The 20,895-nt window shown below is 44.4% G+C and overlaps 1 protein-coding gene across 2 annotated transcripts in view; it reads left to right on the forward strand.

The window, feature by feature from the left end:
* Window positions 1-3,510: 3,510 nt before the first annotated feature.
* slc35f4 (solute carrier family 35 member F4) overlaps window positions 3,511-20,895 on the forward strand; it is a gene marked incomplete at both ends in the record, with an annotated part of 37,653 nt that continues 20,268 nt past the window's right edge. Inside the window, one exon of one of the 2 annotated variants that reach the window (XM_080532282.1) lies at window positions 3,511-3,742. In XM_080532282.1, the coding sequence (XP_080388408.1) occupies window positions 3,511-3,742 (232 nt within the window). Of the gene's footprint in view, window positions 3,743-20,419; window positions 20,496-20,895 lie in introns of those variants that run through there. The other variant, XM_080532283.1, reaches the window with a different exon arrangement.

Below are 20,895 nucleotides of genomic sequence, written 5' to 3' on the forward strand. Positions count from 1 at the left end.
GTCATGAAAGGAGGGTCCTGAAATTTCATCGAGTGCAAAGATATAACTTTTTTTGGTTTTACTCACAGGGTCAAATGACCCCACCCACGGCTGTTCTAGTGTTAAACTAGGGAGAGAGAGAGACAGCGTACTGCTGCTGAGTGGATGTGGTCCTCCACTACCATTTGATTAATTTGCATCCCTGGTTGACCCGTACAAATCCATCCTCTCTTGGTGCTGAATCGAAAAACCAGAATCTAAAAATATCCCTTGAGTGTGGCGGTGTTGTTGTAGACATTCAATGTCCAGCTGACTGCAAAACGTGTTAATGATGATGATGAGGATGATGATGATGATGATGATGAGGCATCGATGAGACCTGTAGACGTATCATCTACTCTGGTGACATTAGGGTAGATAACATTAGGGTGGATGACATAGCTACAGATGACATCAGGGTACAGGGCAAGGCGGTGTAGCATGCTAATGACTTGAATCGATCGTAACAGAACTAAAGTGTGGGACCTTTGACTCAATCTCCTCCTGCAGGGCTATTAGGAGCAGACAACATGCAGTTAGCCCCCCTGGAGAAACGTTAAAGTTATTAACCACCGTCACAGAGTCACTGAGACCAGACGTGGAGCTAATGCTAAGCATGCACGGAATGTTGGAATGTCATTGTGACATAATGCGACATCATCCTCCTCCTTCTCCCCTCTCATCTCATTCAGATTCAGATTCCCTTTAATTGTCATTGCCAGAGTACAACGTACAAAGAAAACGAATCTCATCTCCTTCTCATTACTGGGAGTTGATGCATAAAAACCAATGAGTGCAGTCAAATTCTGTCCAATAGAGTCCAGTAGGCCTACTGTACATAAACAGCTAAACCACAAACCAGGCATTACTGCTTCATTGTCAGTAATAGTGTGTGTCTCGTAAAGGTATTCTCCCTCCCAGGAGACCTTAATTAACATGGCCTGCTTGCCTCCTAACTCAAAAACCCATTAGGAAGCCATCAGCCGTGATTAACCTGGCTTCTCAGCATAGCAGCAGGTGATTTGGGAGAATATCAATGTAAGCATCGCTCCACTCTGCGCTATACTACACCCAAGGAAGGAGCTGAGTAAAACCATAAATATACTACACCCAAGGAAGGAGCTGAGTAAAACCATAAATATACTACACCCAAGGAAGGAGCTGAGGAGGAAAAACCACAAACAGTCACAACAAAAACCAAACCTATAGCTCAGAAAAGGAGAGGGAGGATATAAATAGCTAGAAATATAAATACACCGATAATAAATGCATACATTGACTCAGGAGCACCTAGGGAGACATGGCTTATAAATTACCTAGCTAGACCCAAACCAATGATTTCCCCTTTTGTACACAAAAACATTATGTTTTCAAACTCTGGAATAGCCTGCCTTTTTTCCCCTCTAAATCAAGCCTGCTTCTGACACACTTTAAATTCAATGCAAAAATGTCCCAAAGATGTTTCACTAAAAAGGTACAAAAAACTTTTTTTTGTTGGACTAGTTTTAAGGACTTCACCGTCACAGTGGCCAATAGCTACATTATAAACAACGGACAAAGACTTTGGAACAGCAACTTGTGCTGCTGGAATATCCACGTTGAGGCCGCAAAGCCATCCCCCTGCAGGGTGTGGGGAGGGAGAGATAACCGGGTTTGTGCCGAAGAAACTGACTCGAACAAAAGAACACAAGGTGGAGACCGCTTTAGTAAGTAAGAGAGGCAACACATTTTGGCTTCCTGGGGCATCACTAAACCTAGTGTGTGTCTCTCACAACAATGCCAACTAGGGGTGCGCATTCTCCACACGCGGGGAATCAATTTCACACAAAAGGAGGCTGAGGAGTTGGACGGAGGCGTATCGGAGACGCGGTGAAACACTGCAGCTTGTGTTATTGGATTTGGAGCCCAATAGTCAGCACTTTGTTGGGCAGCCTCCACAAGCTGGGGGATCTATAGTCAGGAGGAGGCCCCCCAGTGCCAGCCCTGGAACCCCTGGCTGTCTCTCAGCCAGCACATGGAAAGAGATTGTTATGGGGGTTTTCGTCAGAGTCAGATTTAAAGTTGTGTGCTCATTTCTAGGAGAAAAAAAGAAAGAAAGCTTTCTTTGGTTTCATACAGTATAGCCTCAGTCAGTCAGACTAGATGAGATTGTGGGTTCCCAGATGACATAATAGTAGTATATCTTCATGTGAAAATAATAGCTTCTATTGTAATCTGACCACAAAGGAGCAATTAAAATAGTTACCTCACTTCACTTCGCTTTTTGACATATTTTCAAAACACATCAGCGGCTCCTTTGGCTGGTGTGTGTGTTTTGGAAATAATTATGTCAAAAAGCTGTGAACTGATGCGAATGGGTAAACAGACCTGTTAGGCTCTCACTCTCTAAGAATCATACATATTTAACTGAAAATAATACATATAAATAGAAACATCACTCAAGGACACTTACAGCATGTGTGCACAGTGGAAAACTAGTCAACCAGGAGGATGCATTGAATGGATTCCAAAAATACTGTGTCTTGAGGGAAGGAGAGATGTTTGTGGAGAGTGAATGTCAGGGAGAGAATATTATAGTACAATTCTATGTATATGCTAGATAAGAGCCGTTTTATATGACTTAAGTTTAGCTTGCATATAAGAGAGAGAGTAAGAAAAGATTCAATTGAAGCAGTGTCTGTTTTTCAATATAATTTCAGCTGATATCATAACCCATAATATTTCGATTTGTTTTACCCCCAACCGAATTCTTCATGCTAAGAAGCGGAGGAGTTCACAATTTGTGAGGTGAAAGCCTGATGCTGTGTTTTTAAAATAATCTCTCACAGCATGGAGTGACCAAAAATATGATTGAATTGGCAAGATATGCATTAGAATTACGATGCGATTCTGGGACTATATTATTGGAGATGATGGGACCCAGGGCCTTAGGAGTGGTCTCTATGGTCTTGCATGGACTGAAATCCATGAAGTACATTTCTATGTAGGTTATTGTGTCTGTCTGTTATGCTATTACCCCATCCCTATGCCTGATTACTCATGTCATACTTATCTGTCTGAACCTTATGTCTCAGTCGTCTATTTTCATTTATTTGTTTTTGTGTTTGTGTTATGTATTTTAATGTATTTGTTTTTGTTATTTGTCTCTGGGTTAGGGTGTGTATGTGTGGAGACGGAGAGGGGGTTGTTTAAAAAGAGGGTGTTTATTGTTCTCTTGCTCCTGTTCTTAAAAGTAGATAATTATAACCTATAACCAATAAATATACTTCTAAAAAATAAATAAAAAAAGAATTAGGATGCGATCGTAGTGACACGCCCCCTGGTGTCTGGCCAAGTTCGATAACCTCGTTTTTGCGTATCAGTGCATCAGTGTGCTGGAATGTGAATGTCCTTCTCTTGCCTGTTTATTGACGCTGTTGATGCCGTCCTTCACATGGTGATCGAGGAACACCTGAAACCTTCCCACCTCCTGCCCGTTTGGACGTACCTACCATGATCACTACTGAGAGGAGTGAGGTTGGAGACCAGCCCTGCTTTCCCCTGGAGCCGCTGCAGAACAACACGCATCTACCGGGTAAAGCAGCGTCGCCGCCGGATGACAGCAAATCTCTCTACGGGGACAGTATCCCAAAAGTGACGGCCAACGGGGTGCATGACATTGAGGATAGGATTCTGAGGATCACTGGTTATTACGGCTATTACCCGGGGTACTCCAGTCATAGAAGTAAGTCATGACAAAACACGTGAAAACAAAGTAGTCAACAAAAAAACGTAAGCAAGCGCATACCTTGAGATGCTCTTCTCTTGCAATTTCACACTCTCCTCTCCGGCCAGTTGTTGGCAACAGTGAAGGAGAAGCAAGGGTTGTTGCTTTCCATATTACAGAGAAGAATTGCTGCGTTGTATTGCAGATGGATTTCAAAAGGGCTTTGCAGGAATAGGATACAATTATCTCACTCAGGAAATGAGTGTGTTTGACTGTTTGATCTAGATTTGATATTTAGAGTTGGCTGTCTGCTCACACAAAGAACCAGTTTGACAGTGCATACTGCAGGTTCAGTCAAGCTGGTGAATAGTGAATAAATATAGTATAAATTGTTTTGCACAGTTGTGATTTTTCTGAAAATGAGCACAGAAGATGAGACTACATGATGCCTATTCTTCAATTGGAATTAGGGTTACAGTCCATGACTGACAGCTGGGTCGTTTTGTACATGTGTACATGACTACAAGCTCTGCACCTGTACACCAGAGATAAGGGCTACTGTAGGTGATATACCTGGTGATATATCACAGACATGGAAAGACGCTGACGCAGCTTTGTTTTTTTGGAAAGTAATGTTTCTCCTCTCATCCCTGTTGGCTTTTGGTTTGAAATACAACAAAGAAAGAAGAACAGAAAAGTGAGCAAATAGAGAGGCGGGGGGGGGGGGGGAGTGTGTGTGTGGGAGAGAGAGAGAGAGAGAGAGAGAGAGAGAGAGAGAGAGAGAGAGAGAGAGAGAGAGAGAGAGAGAGAGAGAAAAAGGGAGAGGATGAGGGATAGAGAGAGCCACAGTCACAGGCAATACACAGGCAGACAGAGACAGGCAGAATAATTATGCAAATAGGTGTTGAATATGGACAGATATTTAGAGCGACAATTATATTGTCTATTGACTAAATTATAGTGCTCCTTACCATAATGATAAGTTGTTTGTATTCCAAGTATTTAACAGTCCTGTTGAGAAAATGTAAACACCCACTCAATTACATGCTGGATTCATATTGAATTGTTCATTGCTGGGGATATCAATAGCTTGCACTTTATTTATGTAATCAATCTTTTCTAGTTGGCAAAGACACTTTTCCTATGCCTTGCCTCTGTGTCTCTGCTGAACCAGGCCCATTGTGTGTGTGTACAGTAGGGGTGGGCATCGACGATCGATAATTGATCGATAAGGATCTTGGTCGATCACAAAATAAAACATTTGGTCGACCAAATGTTTTATTTTGTGATCGACCAAGATCCTTATCGATCAATTATCGATCGTCGATGCCCACCCCTAGTGTACAGTGTTCTGTCTGAACGATGTGATGGCATGGGAAACAGAGACAGACAATGATCAAAGCCATCCCAGAATTGTGGGTGCAAAGTGACATACTGCCTGCGTAGACGTGACATACGTCAGGCTGCTTTCTATCACACATAGATAATGGATAGAAGCCAGCAAAGAGGATGTCAAACGTTCCCACGATGATTACACTTCTGCAATTCCCACATGACGGATCATCCCTTATGGGATTGATCTTGATTTGTAAATAATAGATGTTTGCTGAAACAGAACCGCTGGTTATGTTGAAGTGACATAGATCCAGTTAGGGTGATCTCAGTGGTAATGGGTATAGGAATCCCTTTTACCAGCGACAGGGGGAAATAAGACGTCCCTTGGCCCTTCACAATGCAACCAAAACAATTGTGGCTGAGCATTTAGCTTGTAATAGAGATAGTGTGTTGACGTAAATCCCCGCGAGATTTCACCTATACAGTACTATCACCTAAGCTGCATTGTGCTAGACAGATGTCCTAATATACTATAGATAGATAGATAGATAGATAGATAGATAGATAGATAGATAGATAGATAATTGGCCAATTCATTGTACCATATCATTGTTGTACCAAAGGTTGAGAAGATCTAATTTGTTCTTGCAGATGTCTGAGAAATATGGCCATTAGTGTTCCTGAGTCTGTTGAGATTCACACTCAGAAATAGCCCCAAATGGTCTTGTCACATAAGCATGTCCTTAGCATCTCCTAGCTGTTACATAAAGGCTCATCTCAATTAATGAGTCCTACAGTTAGTCAGACCCAATGGATCTCTGTGACACAGTTTCACTCTTGGTTAATAGTTTCTACTCGGCCTTGTTGAGTCTGAAAGCTTGGGCTTTATTTAATTGGAAATGTTGTAAAATTCGACACAGTCTGAATTGATAGCAGTTGAGTTAATCTCGGTTCATACTAAACATGGTATATGCTTTATATGCTATGTGCTGCTAACACATGATTCCAAATTAGCATTCTTCCTGCGTGAGAAAGATAATTATATTGACCTATCCCAGAAGCTAGGTTACCTGACCTGCCTTTGTTTGAACGGGACCTAGGTTACTTTATCTCCATATGGTAATAATGAATGAATGAATGAATGAATGAATGAATGAATGAATGAATGGTCTTTATTGTCATTGCTATAGTACAGGTACCAAACAACGAAATTTAGGAGGGGTGGCTCCCCTGGTGTTAGGAAAGAAAAAAAAAAAAAAAAAACAGAAGAAGGGAAGGAGCTGGTTTACATAAATAGAGGCTATGTACACTATCCACTATACTATACTGTACAGATAGACGACTAGGGTTGATCATATTGCACATAGTGTTATTGCACATTCATTTAAAGTGTCGCAGTTTGCAGGCTTGAAATGTATTTGTGCCTCAGCACTACACCTGATTTTTTCAGTAATAAGAATGAGGGCAAACTGATCCCCGCTCTGTGCTGAAGGACAGAGGGGCGGCTGTGTCTCAGGAGGTAGAGCCGGCGTCTAATGATCGCAAGGTCGGCAGATCGACGGTTTGAACCCCGGCTGGCCACATGTTGAGGTGTCCTTGGGCAAGACATTGAACCCCAAATTGCTCCCAATGAGCGGGCCGGCGCCTTGCATGGTAGCTTGCCGCCTTTGGTGTGTGAATGTGTGTGTGAATGGGTGAATGAGAGGCCGTTGTAAAGAGCTTTGGAATAAGACTATATAACTCAGTCCATTTACCAGGACAACAGTCTATAACGTTGCCTACAGTGTTGATGGTCGGTGCTGGAGCCGCAGCTGGAGAAGAGAATTGTCTCTGTCCCGCATTAGACACCTTTATTGTCTTCGATCCAGGAAGTCAGTTTCACTTACTTTCACCACTTTGCCTAGGAATGTAATCACGCACGTTTAGAGGAAAATGTTCTCATCTGTCCAGACCAATCAGTAGAGATTCAGTGTCTGATTGGAAAAAAGACCGAGCTAATCATATTACGAGTAATCAACTCCTTCTGTACTTTCTCTCTAAACCAACAGTGGCAGCGTTTTCTCAGCTGAGGTAAATAAAAGAAAGGGGAAAAAGGGGGATTCAAAGTTTGCCATTGCACAGTACAACAAAATGCATTTCTGCTCTAGAGGGGGCATCTAGGCAAGGGGTCACAGCCATTATAAGTGACCCCGGAGCAATTAGGGGCTTAGTGCCTTGCTCAGGGACACTTCGACACGTGGCCCCGTCGGGGATTCAAACCGCTGCGAGCTGCCGACTGTAAGAAGCAGGTGTGTAGAGGAACAGCACCTGCAGTAACTTCCTTATCACACAGCGGTGTGGATGTGGGGCTCACCAGAGAGGCCTGCTATATGTGATATGTGGGACACGTCCAGCCTCTCTTATGGAAGTATAGAACACTGCTGTTACTGCATCTGTGAACTGGGACCAAACTGTATTATGTCATATTATGTCTGTGCATGACATATTTTGTCATATTATGCTTGTGCATGACATATTATGTCTGTGCATGACGTGTTATGTCATATTATGCCTGTGCATGTCATATTATGCTTGTGCATGACATATTACGTCATATTATGTCTGTGTATGACATTATGTCATATTATGCCTGTGCATGACATTATACAGGGGCAGTTCTTTCCCTTTCTGTTACCCCCTGATACCTCCTGTTACCCCCTGAACAGCGAACATGTCGTTGTGGCACAATGTGTGTTAATATCATATGGTCAACAAGCCTGATGGCTATCTGAGGTCAGGTCAGGAGAGGGTCGGAGAAACCATCCCCCTGCATAGTTTACACAGCCCTAAAAGGTTCATATATACACAGCCCTATAATGTTCATATACACAGCCCTAAAAGGTTCATATATACACAGCCCTATAATGTTCATATACACAGCCCTATAATGTATATATACACGGCCCTATAATGTATATAGCCCTATAATGTTCATATATACAGCCCTATAATGTATATATATATATAGCCCTATAATGTTCATATACATAGCCCTATAATGTTCATATACACAGCCCTATAATGTTCATATACATAGCCCTATAATGTTCATATACATGTGACAGCCCTATACTGTTCATATACATAGCCCTATAATGTTCATATACATAGCCCTATAATGTTCATATACACGTGACAGCCCTATACTGTTCATATACATAGCCCTATAATGTTAATATATACACAGCCCTATAATGTATATATACATAGCCCTATAATGTTCATATACACAGCTCTATAATGTATATATAGCCCTATAATGTTCATATACACAGCCCTATAATGTTCATATACATAGCCATATAATGTTCATATACACAGCCCTATAATGTATATATAGCCCTATAATGTTCATATACATAGCCATATAATGTATATATAGCCCTATAATGTTCATATACACAGCCCTATAATGTATATATAGCCCTATAATGTTCATATACACAGCCCTATAATGTTCATATACATAGCCCTATAATGTATATATATATATACATAGTCCTATAATGTGCATATATACAGCCCTATAATGTATATATATATATATATATATATATATATACACAGCCCTATAATGTTCATATACACAGCCCTATAATGTTCATATACACAGCCCTATAATGTATATATAGCCCTATAATGTTCATATACACAGCCCTATAATGTATATATATATAGCCCTATAATGTATATATATATATATATATATATATATATATATATATATATATATATATAGCACTATAATGTTCATATACACAGCCCTATAATGTTCATATACATAGCCCTATAATGTTCATATACACAGCCCTATAATGTTCATATACATAGCCCTATAATGTACATAGACCTATAAAAGCCCTATAATGCCTCATCTAGAGTTCTTCTACCTGTGAGGTCTTACACCAGGTGTGGGTCAGGACACTGTGTTCCTCCACCGCTGCCTGAGTGCTCGGTGACAAAGCTTTGTTTGTTTGTTTAATTTAATATTTTTCTAATGGTGTGGGGGATGTTTTCTTGGCACGCTTTGGGCCCTTTAATACCAACCAATTTAAATGCCACAGCCTATTTGAGTGTTGTTGCTGACTATGTGCATCCATCCCTTCATGGCCACAATGTACCCATCTTCTAATGAACATTTTCATTAGACATTTTGAACACCAAATTAATGTTCCCTTGAGACGTTTGTGATGATGGGATGTCATTTCCAAAAAAGAGTTTCTGCAGGGTGAAGCAGAAAATAGCACATCATATGGAACAATTACATCTTGCCAAGCCTGTGGGCAAATGACATATTTAGTATGTTTTTCTTGTTGGCATTTTAGTATTATTGCCACTTGCCATGTGCAGTGGATGACAGCATGCTATGTCCCCAGATGAGAGAGAGAGAGAGAGAGAGAGAGAGGGAGAGAGGGGGAGAGGGAGAGGGAGAGGGAGAGGGAGAGGGAGAGGGAGAGGGAGAGAGAGAGAGAGAGAGAGGGAGAGTGACAGAGAGAGAGACAGAGAGAGAGAGAGAGAGAGAGAGAGAGAGAGAGAGAGAGAGAGAGAGAACACATGACGGTTTTGTGAGAGTCAACATAATAGAGATGAACAAATAAGTCAATTATATGATATTTCCTCTACCTTGGGTAGATGAATCACGGTTTGTTTACATTGCCGTGAGGGAAAGTGGTGGAATAGCTCCATACATCCTCTCATCCGCTGGAAGGAAGTGCATTGTTTATTAATGAAGTGTATTGTTTAGGGTTTTTTTAACTCCGGAAAAAAAAAGTATCCTTCGTAGCTATTGGTTCCTGGTACAGTTGAGCCTAGATCCTACAGCGTTTTGTGTGTACGCTTCAGAATTAAGAGATGACCAGTCTACTCACACAGAGGAATGGGCTGGCACCCAACTGATTATATTAGGAGCTTTATACATTCGCTTAAGCTGTAAGGAGGTGCATTGTTTTTTAAACTCAGGAAAGAGAAAGTATCCTTTGTGTTGGGCCCTGGTACAGTTGAGCCTAGACTAGATCCTACAGTGTTCAGAGTTAATACTAATAGTATTATAATATTATAATATATGCCATTTAACTGTCGCTTTTATCCAAAGAGACTTAGATTGCAATGAGTGCATACATTTCAGTATATATCGTCCCAGCCGGAATCGGACCCACAACAACCTAAGCGTTGTTAGCACTGTGCTCTACCAACTGAGCCACAGAGGACCAATCTACTCATACAGAGGAACAGGCTGGTACCTCACTAAAATAGATTAGCAACATCAAGTGAAGATGACAGGCCCTGACACCCTCCTGCTCACACCTCCATCACCACTGGCTCAACAGCTGGAGAGCTGGGGGACCACGGTGACGGTGTTCTCAGGACAACAACCGTGACAAGGCACACTAAGTGTACAGATAAGCACAGCCTCGGTCCCCCCTGGAGCTCGGATGAATTATCGATGGTCATATCATGTTCCACATCAGCACTTATGCCGAGGTGGTGGAACCGCGCTCATAATGAGCTTCCTGCTGCATCCATAAGCAGAAGGTGGATCTAGCGTACCCCCATTGTGATGCATTTTTAACCTAAAAGTTCACGTTCCTGTAGATCTCTCTCCCTCCCCCGGTCCTGTCCCACTCTCTCAGCCTTCCTTCCTAAGCTATTTATAGCCGTGCGTAATGGGATGGGGGCTTTCGCGCGTCGAGAGCCGCTGTTGCGCTGCGTTAGCGCTCCGCTCTCCTGGGAGACGCGTAAACAGAAACATGCCTGCAGAGTAATGGGTACGATATTTCTTTCAAATTACTTTAAGTACTCCTGTGTGCGTGTGTGTGTGTGTGTGTGTGTGTGTGTGTGTGTGTGTGTGTGTGTGTGTGTGTGCACCGATGTACAGTAGCTAACTCACGAACATGTCAGGCCGATTTGTCACGAATAACAGACACCTATACACTCTCAGGAAAAAGGAAAGAAACAAATCATTTTAAGACCGGCAGCAATAGACTACACTCGCTTGGAGGGTTTTGAAGTTAACCTTGTATTAGAACACTGTGAGCCTCAGAACATACTTCACCCCTGGATGGATAAACTGTTAGGGGTTCAAGTTGAACACACACTTTGGTCAGTCTTTCCCTTTGCTTCCACATTACCAGCAGAGCCGAGGTGTCAGTGCTGCCAGTCCTCTCTGCAGTGTCACAGCGCCCTCTTGTGGTCTGTCGTCTAAACCTCAGCATAAAACCAAGCAACCTTCCATCCTCCAATGACATGAACAGGAGACAGCTTAAAAGCCTACCAGTCCAAGACTAAATCACACTTTCACTGTAAAGATCTCCACTGAAGATGCTTTTTAGTCTAGGATTAGGCTTAAGCCCTTGTCTGTGTAACCGGCACAAAGACTACTTAACCTAATTACTACCTCAACATGTAAATCAAGATAGAGAGCACTCATGTTGACAGTACATTTCTCAGCAGTGGTTCCTGACATACCAGGCCAACATGAGCCAGAATGCACATATAACGATAGAGAAACAGCAGGATTCTTATTTTTTTTTTTTTAGCTAGTATGTATTTATAAATATCGAAGTATTCATAAATCAGATTTCCACCCTGTGGAGCTTTTATTCCAGTGAGAACCAGTGTTCGTCCCTGTATGACAGAAAAGGGCCAGTAGCCCACATATAAACCTCTCACCACCCGTTCTTCCTTGTGTCCACTAGATGTCCCCCTGAAGTGTTCGTTTTGCTTGATAAACCAATCCTCCTGAGCAGGGGCGGATTTAGGATCGTAGGAGATCCGGGGCTTAGCCCAGAGGGAGAATGTAATGTGCGCGCGGAGCGCGCCGGAAAATTTTGCCTTCAACCTTCAACTTACCACCACCTTAAAGCGGACAAAAGGCACTGGAGAACACATATACATTCACACCCTTTAATGAAGCAAACTAATTGTGGTGGTTCTGGGCACAGAGGGAGGTCAGCACACGTAGCTCCCCCTGTCAGTCAGTCACCATCATTTATATTTGTATAGAATTACATAATTGATGGGCTGAGGCTAGTTATGTTACAGTATGTATATCAGGGCAGACTCTGTGCTCACCACTTATATTGTATTTAGAGTCTTGTCCTGTGTTATATGACGATATATTACATGTATTGTTGGCCTGTGTATAGTACTGTGAAATCAAATCCCCCCTGGGACATTAAACAAACTTAGTTAGTTAGCGTTACATCTTAGGATAGATTTGAGTCATGTTCTGTATACATACATACTACCATAAGGGCATACTTAATGTGGTTACTCCATGTTTACTAGCTGTAACATTAACGTTACATCATTCTTTTTCACTTGTTACTCAGTCAACCAGAGTGCAGATATCAAAGACTATCAGCCTGTTATTCACTTTATTTGTATAAGTATTATCCTTTGTTTGATTTCTTACCATGTACCGTAACAGTACCTTGCTATGTTTCATTTTCATTATAACATAACGTTATGTTATGATAGCCAGCTAGCATCAGCAAACCGGAAAAGTAGTGTCAGTGAGTCAGTCACCTTTCTAATAAGATTCACAAACCTGAAACATCATCTATGTCATCACTGCTGGTGATGTCATTCTTGCTGCTGATACTGCTGCTGCAACAGTTCTTGGCGCTTGTTTTGTTGAAAACAACTTTGGGATATCCATCCTTATAATTTTGCAAGTCAGGCACTGATTGAGATCACTTCTTCTTCAGGGCAGGGCAGGCTACGCAGTACGCAGGCTAATGTCGCGCAGCTGCTGCCTCTCTGTTGGACTCCGGTACTGCACGTTACTCAATATTATTTTTATTTTTTTATTTTTTATTTTTTTAAAGTAAAACATTCGGGGCTTTTCAGAAAACATCCGGGGCTTGAGCCCCAGTAGCCACCCCCTAGCGCCGCCCCTGCTCCTGAGTAATACACAGCATAGTGACACGGTCTGGTGAAAAGGGCCGCATGTTGGACATTCTCAAGCCGCACAAATGAGCAAAAAGCTTCTTTTTTGTTTTCTGTTTTTTTTTGCATATTACAAAAGTGTTGAAAAGCACACTCGATATATAACAAAGTATAGTTTTAGGATCACTAAATACCTATAATTTGTTAGCAAACTTTAAGGTTAAGAGTGTGTTCAGTGGACCAAGAAACCAATCAAAGTCTGGTCCAGTCTGAATGGCACTGTGTACTCTGTCTACCTGAACCACAAATCAGTAACAACACAATCCAATCAGTACATATTCTTTCTGTCTCTGTCTCTCTCTGTGTCTGTGTCTCTGTGTGTGTGTGTGTGTGTGTCTGTCTCTCTCTCTCTCTCTCTCTCTCTCTCTCTCTCTCTCTCTCTCTCTCTCTCTCTCTCTCTCTCTCTCTCTCTCTCTCTCTCTCTCTCTCTCTCATATCAGAATCAGAATATAGCTTTTATTTATACATCTTACTGTTAAGTACACAAGAGTGCAATTATTTGGCGTAATAAAGTGATGGATTTTACAGTGGCTTTAATAGTGCAAAAATGCTGAGCAGAGTACAATGATATGAAATGCAATATAATACACTACAGTAGGGTAGTAAACTAGTCTAATGGTATACAACTAATACAGTATTGTATTTATTATACTGCAATATGGTCATTTCCGCAGTGCGCGTGGGGTGGGTTGGCTCTCTCTCTCTCCCCCCCCTCTCTCTCTCTACACTGTCTGCTTTTTTCATCTTTCTCTCTCTCTCTCCCTCCCTCTCTCTCCTCATCTCTCTCTCTCCCTCCCTCCCTCCCTCCCCCCCTCCTCCTCCTCTGACTAGCTGATTAACAGAGTTGCATAAAGACAAAGGTGTGTGGATGATGAGACAGGAACAGGATCTGAATGACAAAGGGTCTGAATGGGGTGGCTGCGTCAGTGTTCCGGGGGCCAGGGCGGGCAGCACCACTGCCGTTGCTATGGAAGAGCGTGAGGGTTGTATTCAGACCTGTGTCCTGGTCCAGGATGTGACAACAGTATTGTATGAGGCATGGGTAATCCTTAGTGGGGGGGCTAGGGGGCTAGAAGGCTGAGAGCCATGGGTAATCCTTAGTGGGGGGGCTAGGGGGCTAGAAGGCTGAAACACACAGTATTGTATGAGGCATGGGTAATCCTTAGTGGGGGGGCTAGGGGCTAGAAGGCTGAAACACAAAGTATTGTATGAGCCATGGGTAATCCTTAGTGGGGGGGAGGGGGGGGGGGCTAGAAGGCTGAAACACACAACATTGTATGAACCACCACCAGACATTTGTAACAGTGTGTGAAATCAGATGTCTATTTTATTTATTTAATATTCTATTATTTTATTGTCGTACATTTTTGGCATTTAGCAGATGCCCTTTTCCAAAGCGATTTACAACAAATGCAGACTGGTGAATCATTTATCCACCAGTCATAGCAGGAAAAAGTTATCTATGCAGTTGTGTAGTCGTGTTAGAAGAAGGATTTATTTTGAGATTATTATTATTATTATTATTATTATTATTACACAGGAGAAACCGTACAGGGGGGTAGTAGATTTCTCAGGAGGTTAAGGTGTAGCTTGAAGAGATGGGTCTTCAGTCTCCGGCGGAATATGGGGAGTGATTCTGTTGTTGTTGTTGTTGTTGTTGTTTGTGATGTGAGCTGTATCTAAAATAACTTTTTTGCCCCCACAGTTAAAGTGTGAGAGGGCTAAGCTAACAGCAACCATTGAGACCAGCTCCGTGCTGCAAACATAATGACACCTGCTTTTTAAGGACATAATTATTGCTAATCACAACAAACATAATTATAACTTGCACAGGGAAATCATTAATTGGGGGTAAATGTAAGTGTGTTGTGTATGTGTGGTCCTGATACGACTCGGAGCCGTGGTGGTGTCCATACTAGGCCACATGCTCCATGCCAATCTCTAAAGCTCTTAGTGCAAACTGATTAGAAACCTTGGCTCAAATCTGCTGACTAGCTGACTTTCTCACCCCCCCTCCCACCCTCCCCCCTTTTCCTCCCTGTCTAGCTGCTGGCTCCAGCCTTCAGCAGGGCTATTTTTAAGTGTAGGCCCTCAGGGGAGAGAACAGTCTCTCACCCCCCCCCCCCCCCACCCACACCCACACACCCACCCACACACACACACACACACACACACACACACACCCTCCCACTATCCCCTCCTCCACTTAAGCACCTGACCCTAACATTCGGTTTACCTTTTAATGCCGCCACTTAAACCCTCACATGTATTTATTTCCGCAAATGTAAACATTAATCTCCTGCCCATTGAGTCACACAGAGAGGGCAGTGGAGTCAAGTACGCCCTGTAGCGCAAATACATGCTCTTGGAAAACCGCTGCAGGGGGGGAGAGACGGAGGGAGGGTTTTTCTGAGAGCTCTCTCTCTCTCTCTCTCTCTCTCTCTCTCTCTCTCTCTCTCTCTGTCTCCCCTATAGCGTATAGAGTATAGTGTTCGCTAGCTAGCATCCAAACAGATAAATAAGCGTTATTACCCCGGCTGACAGCAAGGCGGTGCGGTGCCTCCTCTCTTTTATGACCTATCAAACAAACAAACCGTTGTGCGCACGCAGGGGTCTCTCCACCCGCCTAGCCCTCTCTCTCCCTCTCTCTCCCTCTCTCTCTCTCTCTCTCCCTCTCTCTCTCTCTCCCTCTCTCTCTCAGAGGCTGAGGGAACAACAGTGAAGTGCTCTGATCTGCCATGCTCTCTGAGGCCTTGCCAGCTTTTCTGATTGACGAGAATTGGAGAGGAGAGAGAGAGGGAGAGAGGGAGAGGGAGAGAGAGAGGAGAGAGGGAGAGAAAGAGAGAGAGAGAGAGAGAGAGGGAGAGAGGGAGGGAGAGAGAGAGAGCAAGAGTGAGAGAGAGAGAGGGAGAGGTAGAGAGAGGGAGAGAGAGAGGTAGAGAGAGGGAGAGAGAGATGGAGAGAGAGAGAGGGAGAGAGATGGAGAGAGAGAGGGAGAGAGATGGAGAGAGGGACGGAGAGAGATGGAGAGAGAGAGATAGAGGGAGAGAGAGAGAGACAGGGAGAGAGAGGGAGAGAGAGGGGGAGAGAGGGAGAGAGAGGGGGAGAGAGAGGGGGAGAGAGGGAGAGAGAGAGCGAGGGAGGAGGGGAGGGGGGACCCCGGGCTGACACTGATATAGTGACAGAGAGGTTGGAGTACACCTGATTGCCAAACGGCAGAGACAGCTCATTTCCTGTTCCCTAGCTAATCAAGCCTAGCCAATAGGGGCGGGGGGGTACTATAAGCGATGGCTTTTCTGTCGTGTTTTTCATACCCATGGTGAAATACTGTCATCGGGCCCCCACCAGAGCATAACACACACACACACCCTCCTCACCCCCCTCCCCGGCCTTCCTGCCATCGATTTCACTGCCATTGAGACTAGGCGGTGTGGAGGAGATAATATGCAGATTATATTACAGGGAGCCGAGCCTCTGTGTGTCCGACCGCAGCGATGCTAGCGTATGCGCTGTTGATGTTAGCGTATGGGCCCCAGCGCGGCAGGGAGAAGCCCATTAAAAGGCATTGAGTGTAGAAACCGCAGACAGAGACAGGGATTACAGGAAAGGGCTTGAGATGGAAACTCCTGACCACACTCCCGTGGGCCTGCCCCTGGCCTCCCGATCACCCCTAATGCTGCATAATAGGATACGGAGACAGGGGGTGTTTCCCTTTCTTCTGTAAGCAAGATGAGATCCCCAAAACAACTTTTTTTTAAAACTGGATCTTTTACATTTACATTTACATTTACATTTTTGGCATTTAGCAGACGCCTTATTCCAAAGCGACTTACAATCAATACATTTTAATACTAAGCATGTGAATCAGCAATCCACCATTCGTTGCAGGAAGAGTAATCTAGCTTGGGCCCGGGGCCACTGATAGAAGGAAACACCTTCTCCCTATCGCCTTCTACTAAAACCCTTTATTGTTTTTATTTTTTTATTTTTTTTACTGGAGAAACTGAGAAACAGTACAAGGGGGGCAATAGAAGTTCTTAGGGACACAGTAGAGGGGAAAGCGGGTGTCTTTAGGAGACGTAGTGGTGAGGGTCAGAAGATTTCTCAGGAGGAGCAGTTAAGATGTAACCTGAAGAGATGGGTCTTCACCTCTCCTCACTCAAAAACTGATAGCGTGAACAGAGGAATGTTGTTGCTTTTGTAGAAAGCTTAGTCTGTGTTTGGAGGAAGCTAGGTCTGTGAGAGAGAGAAAGAGAGAGAGAGAGAGAGAGAGAGGGGGGGGGGGAGAGAGAGAGAGAAGAGGAAAGAGAGATGGAGAGAGGAAGAGAGAGAGGGGGGTGAAGAGAGACAGAGAAAGATAGAGAGAAAAGAGAGAGAGAGAGAGAGAAAGAAGCTAGGTCTGTGTTTAGAGGAAGTTAGGTCTGTGTTTAGAGGAAGTTAGGTCTGTGTTTAGAGGAAGTTAGGGCTGTGTTTAGAGGAAGCTAGGTCTGTGTTTAGAGGAAGTTAGGTATGTGTTTAGAGGAAGTTAGGTCTGTGTTTAGAGGAAGTTAGGTCTGTGTTTAGAGGAAGTTAGGTCTGTGTTTAGAGGAAGTTAGGTCTGTGTTTAGAGGAAGTTAGGTCTGTGTTTAGAGGAAGTTTGGTCTGTGTTTAGAGGAAGTTAAGTCTGTGTTTAGAGGAAGTTAGGTCTGTGTTTAGAGGAAGTTAGGTCTGTGTTTAGAGGAAGCTAGGTCTGTGTTCTTCTCGTTGTTCATGGGCCCTGCCCTGTTTTCTCCTTACACTGCAGAAAGTAAATCTAAGTAAATTAAATATCTTAAATTAAATATCTTAAATCAAGGCAATATATAATAATAATAATACATTTTATTTGTATAGCACTTTTCCTGAAAACGTTGCAGCTCAAAGTGCTTTAATATTTAATAATATGCTATGCTTGTTTTTTGTCTGACTGCACTTAGCTTTACGATATCTTTTACTTATTTTACGAACTTCTTGACAAGTTAAATTTTCCTGTTCTGTTGGCGAGATAATCTTGCTTATTTTAAGTAATATTTCCCCCATTTTATTGCTCTTTTTTTGTCTTGTTTTTGAGAGCTGACGTTCTGCAGTGCAGGCAGCCTGAGGGAACAGCTCGATGGATCAAGGCTAGAGCCTGTCTCAGTGGTCTGCAGAGGGAACCTCTTATACAGCCCTTCAGTGGCTCTCTACAGCACCATGTATGAGTGTTACAGCACCATGTATGTGTGTTACAGCACCGTGTATGAGTGTTACAGCACCGTGTATGTGTGTTACGTGTGTTACAGCACCATGTATGAGTGTTACAGCACCGTGTATGTGTGTTACAGCACCGTGTATGTGTGTTACAGCACCGTGTATGTGTGTTACAGCACCGTGTATGAGTGTTACAGACACAACTCTAATGAAGATTATTTTGATACTTTGAGAGTTTTTTTTTTTTTTACATTTCCACAAGCACCATCTCACACCTTGCTCAACAAGCCACTAAGATGGAGATGTTGGTTGGATGGTTTTTTGAGAGGAGGAGGAACAGCTTGTCTACTGAGTGCCACTGCAGTGGATCACCCTTTCCTGACGGGTGTGTGTGTGTGTGTGTGTGTGTGTGTGTGTGTGTGTGTGTGTGTGTGTGTGTGTGTGTGTGTGTTGGGGGGGGGGACAGAGGCTTTTCACAGTTCAATTCATTAGAGCTGCGGCGGTGCAGACAACAGGACAGGACCTCTATAAATAATCTGAGACTGAAGGGGGAGTGAAGTAGGCTAGGAGGGCCAGGGGAAGAGAGAGAGAGAGAGAGGGAGAGAGAGAGAGAGGGAGAGAGGAGGAAAGAGAGATGGAGAGAGAGAGAGAAGGAGGGAGAGAGAGAGGGAGAGAGGAGGAAAGAGATGGAGAGAGAGAGAGAGGAAGAGAGAGAGAGAGGAAGGAGGGAGAGAGAGAGGGAGGGAGGGAGGAAGAGGACAAGAGAGAGAGAGAGGAAGAGAGAGAAAGATAGATGGGGGTGATTGGGTGAGAGAGATGTGTGTGTGTGTGTGTGAGAGAGAGAGAGAGAGAGAGAGAGAGACACAGAGAGAGAGGAAGAGAGAGTGAGAGTGAGGAAAAGAGAGAAAGAGAGAGGGGTGATTGGGTGAGAGATGTGTGTGTGTGTGTGAGAGAGAGAGAAAGAGAGAAAGATAGAGAGAAAGAGAGAGGGGGGTGATTGGGTGAGAGATGTGTGTGTATGTGTGAGAGACAGAGAGAGAGGGAAAGAGAAGAGAGAGAGAGAGAGAGAGAGAGAGAGAGAGAGAGAGAGAGAGAGAGAGAGAGAGAGAGAGAGAGAGGGAGGGGGGCCAGCAGCTAGCTAACACAGCATAATTAGCCAGCGCTGCTTGGTTACCTTCCAAACAAAGCAGCTGATTTGCGGAGAGCCGCCAAAGAGGAGGAGGAGAAGGCAAGGGAGGAGGAGAAAGAAAAGGGAGGTGTAGGAGGGAGGAGGGAGCGAAAGAAAAGAAAGAGACATGAAGAGAGTGATTGCAGCCGTGCCACACACACTTGAAGCTCAGTCTCCCTTGGAGACAGTGACATCGCTGGATAACAGTGCCTATGATACGATGCAACAGTAGAGACTCTCTCTGCTCCTCAGCACTTCCACTGTCCAGACAGAGAGGGAGAGAGAGAGGGAGAGAGAGAGAGTGCCAGAGTCAGTGTCAGAAAGATTGAGAAGGAGAGGGAGAGACTGGATCTAAGTGTGATAAATAAGGAAGAACAAGAAGAAGAGTTTTAAGAAGAGATAGAGAGAGAAGAAGAAGAGATAGAGAGAGGAGAGGAAGAGGTAGAGGTGGAGGAGAGGTGTAGGTGTCCTGTGGAGGCTGCGGAGGAGGAGGAGGAGGAGGAGGAGAAGGAGGAGTCCAGGGGTCTTGGGATGCAGAGGCGTTTCAGGAGGAGCTGCTGAGAGCACAGCAGCGGCCAAGGCGCACAGGCGACACACACACACACACACACACACAGGCTCACACGCACATACTTTACACATACACGCACGCACACACACACACGCACACACACACACGCTCACACACGCTCACACGCGCACACACACACGCTCACACGCACATACTTTACACATACACGCACGCACACACACACACACACACACGCACGCACAAACGCACACACGCACGCACGCACGGGCACACACACACACAGGCAGTCACACACACACACACACACACAGGCGCACGCACACACACACACAGGCGCACGCACACACACACACACACACACACACACACACACACACACACCCCACACACCCACCCACACACCCACACCCACACACTCACACACTCACACACTCACACACACATCCCAGGGAGGGAGTGGAGGATGAAGAAGCACTCTGCCAGAGTGGCCCCCCTCAGCTCCTACAGCACCCAGGTCCTCACCTGCCCCATCTCTGAAGGTAAACACTGGGAGGGGGAGGGGGGGGGGAGGGAGGGGGCAGGGGGCAGGTCCTCACCTGCCCATCTCTGAAGGTATACACCCAGGGGGGAGGGGGCAGTGGGGTACAGGAGGGAGGGGGGAGGGGGCAGGGTAGGAGGGAGGGGGCAGGGGAGAAGGGTGGCAGGGGGCAGGGAGGGGGCAGGGGGCAGTGGAGGAGGGAGGGGGCAGGGGAGGAATCTGGCCTGTGGTGCTATGTCTGGGACATGTAGGCGTGTGTGCGTGTGCGTGTGTAGGTGTGTGTGTGTGTGTGATAGAGAGAGAGAGAGAGAGAGAGAGAGTGTGTGGCAGTGTTGACAGCTTATCAAACAGCAGTGATATTGTCAGTGTGTTGAGTTGTGAGAGAGACAGTTGGATCTTTG

This window comes from Nansenia antarctica (assembly GCF_963989245.1).
Source record: "Nansenia antarctica genome assembly, chromosome: 1".
Lineage (NCBI taxonomy): Eukaryota > Metazoa > Chordata > Actinopteri > Argentiniformes > Microstomatidae > Nansenia > Nansenia antarctica.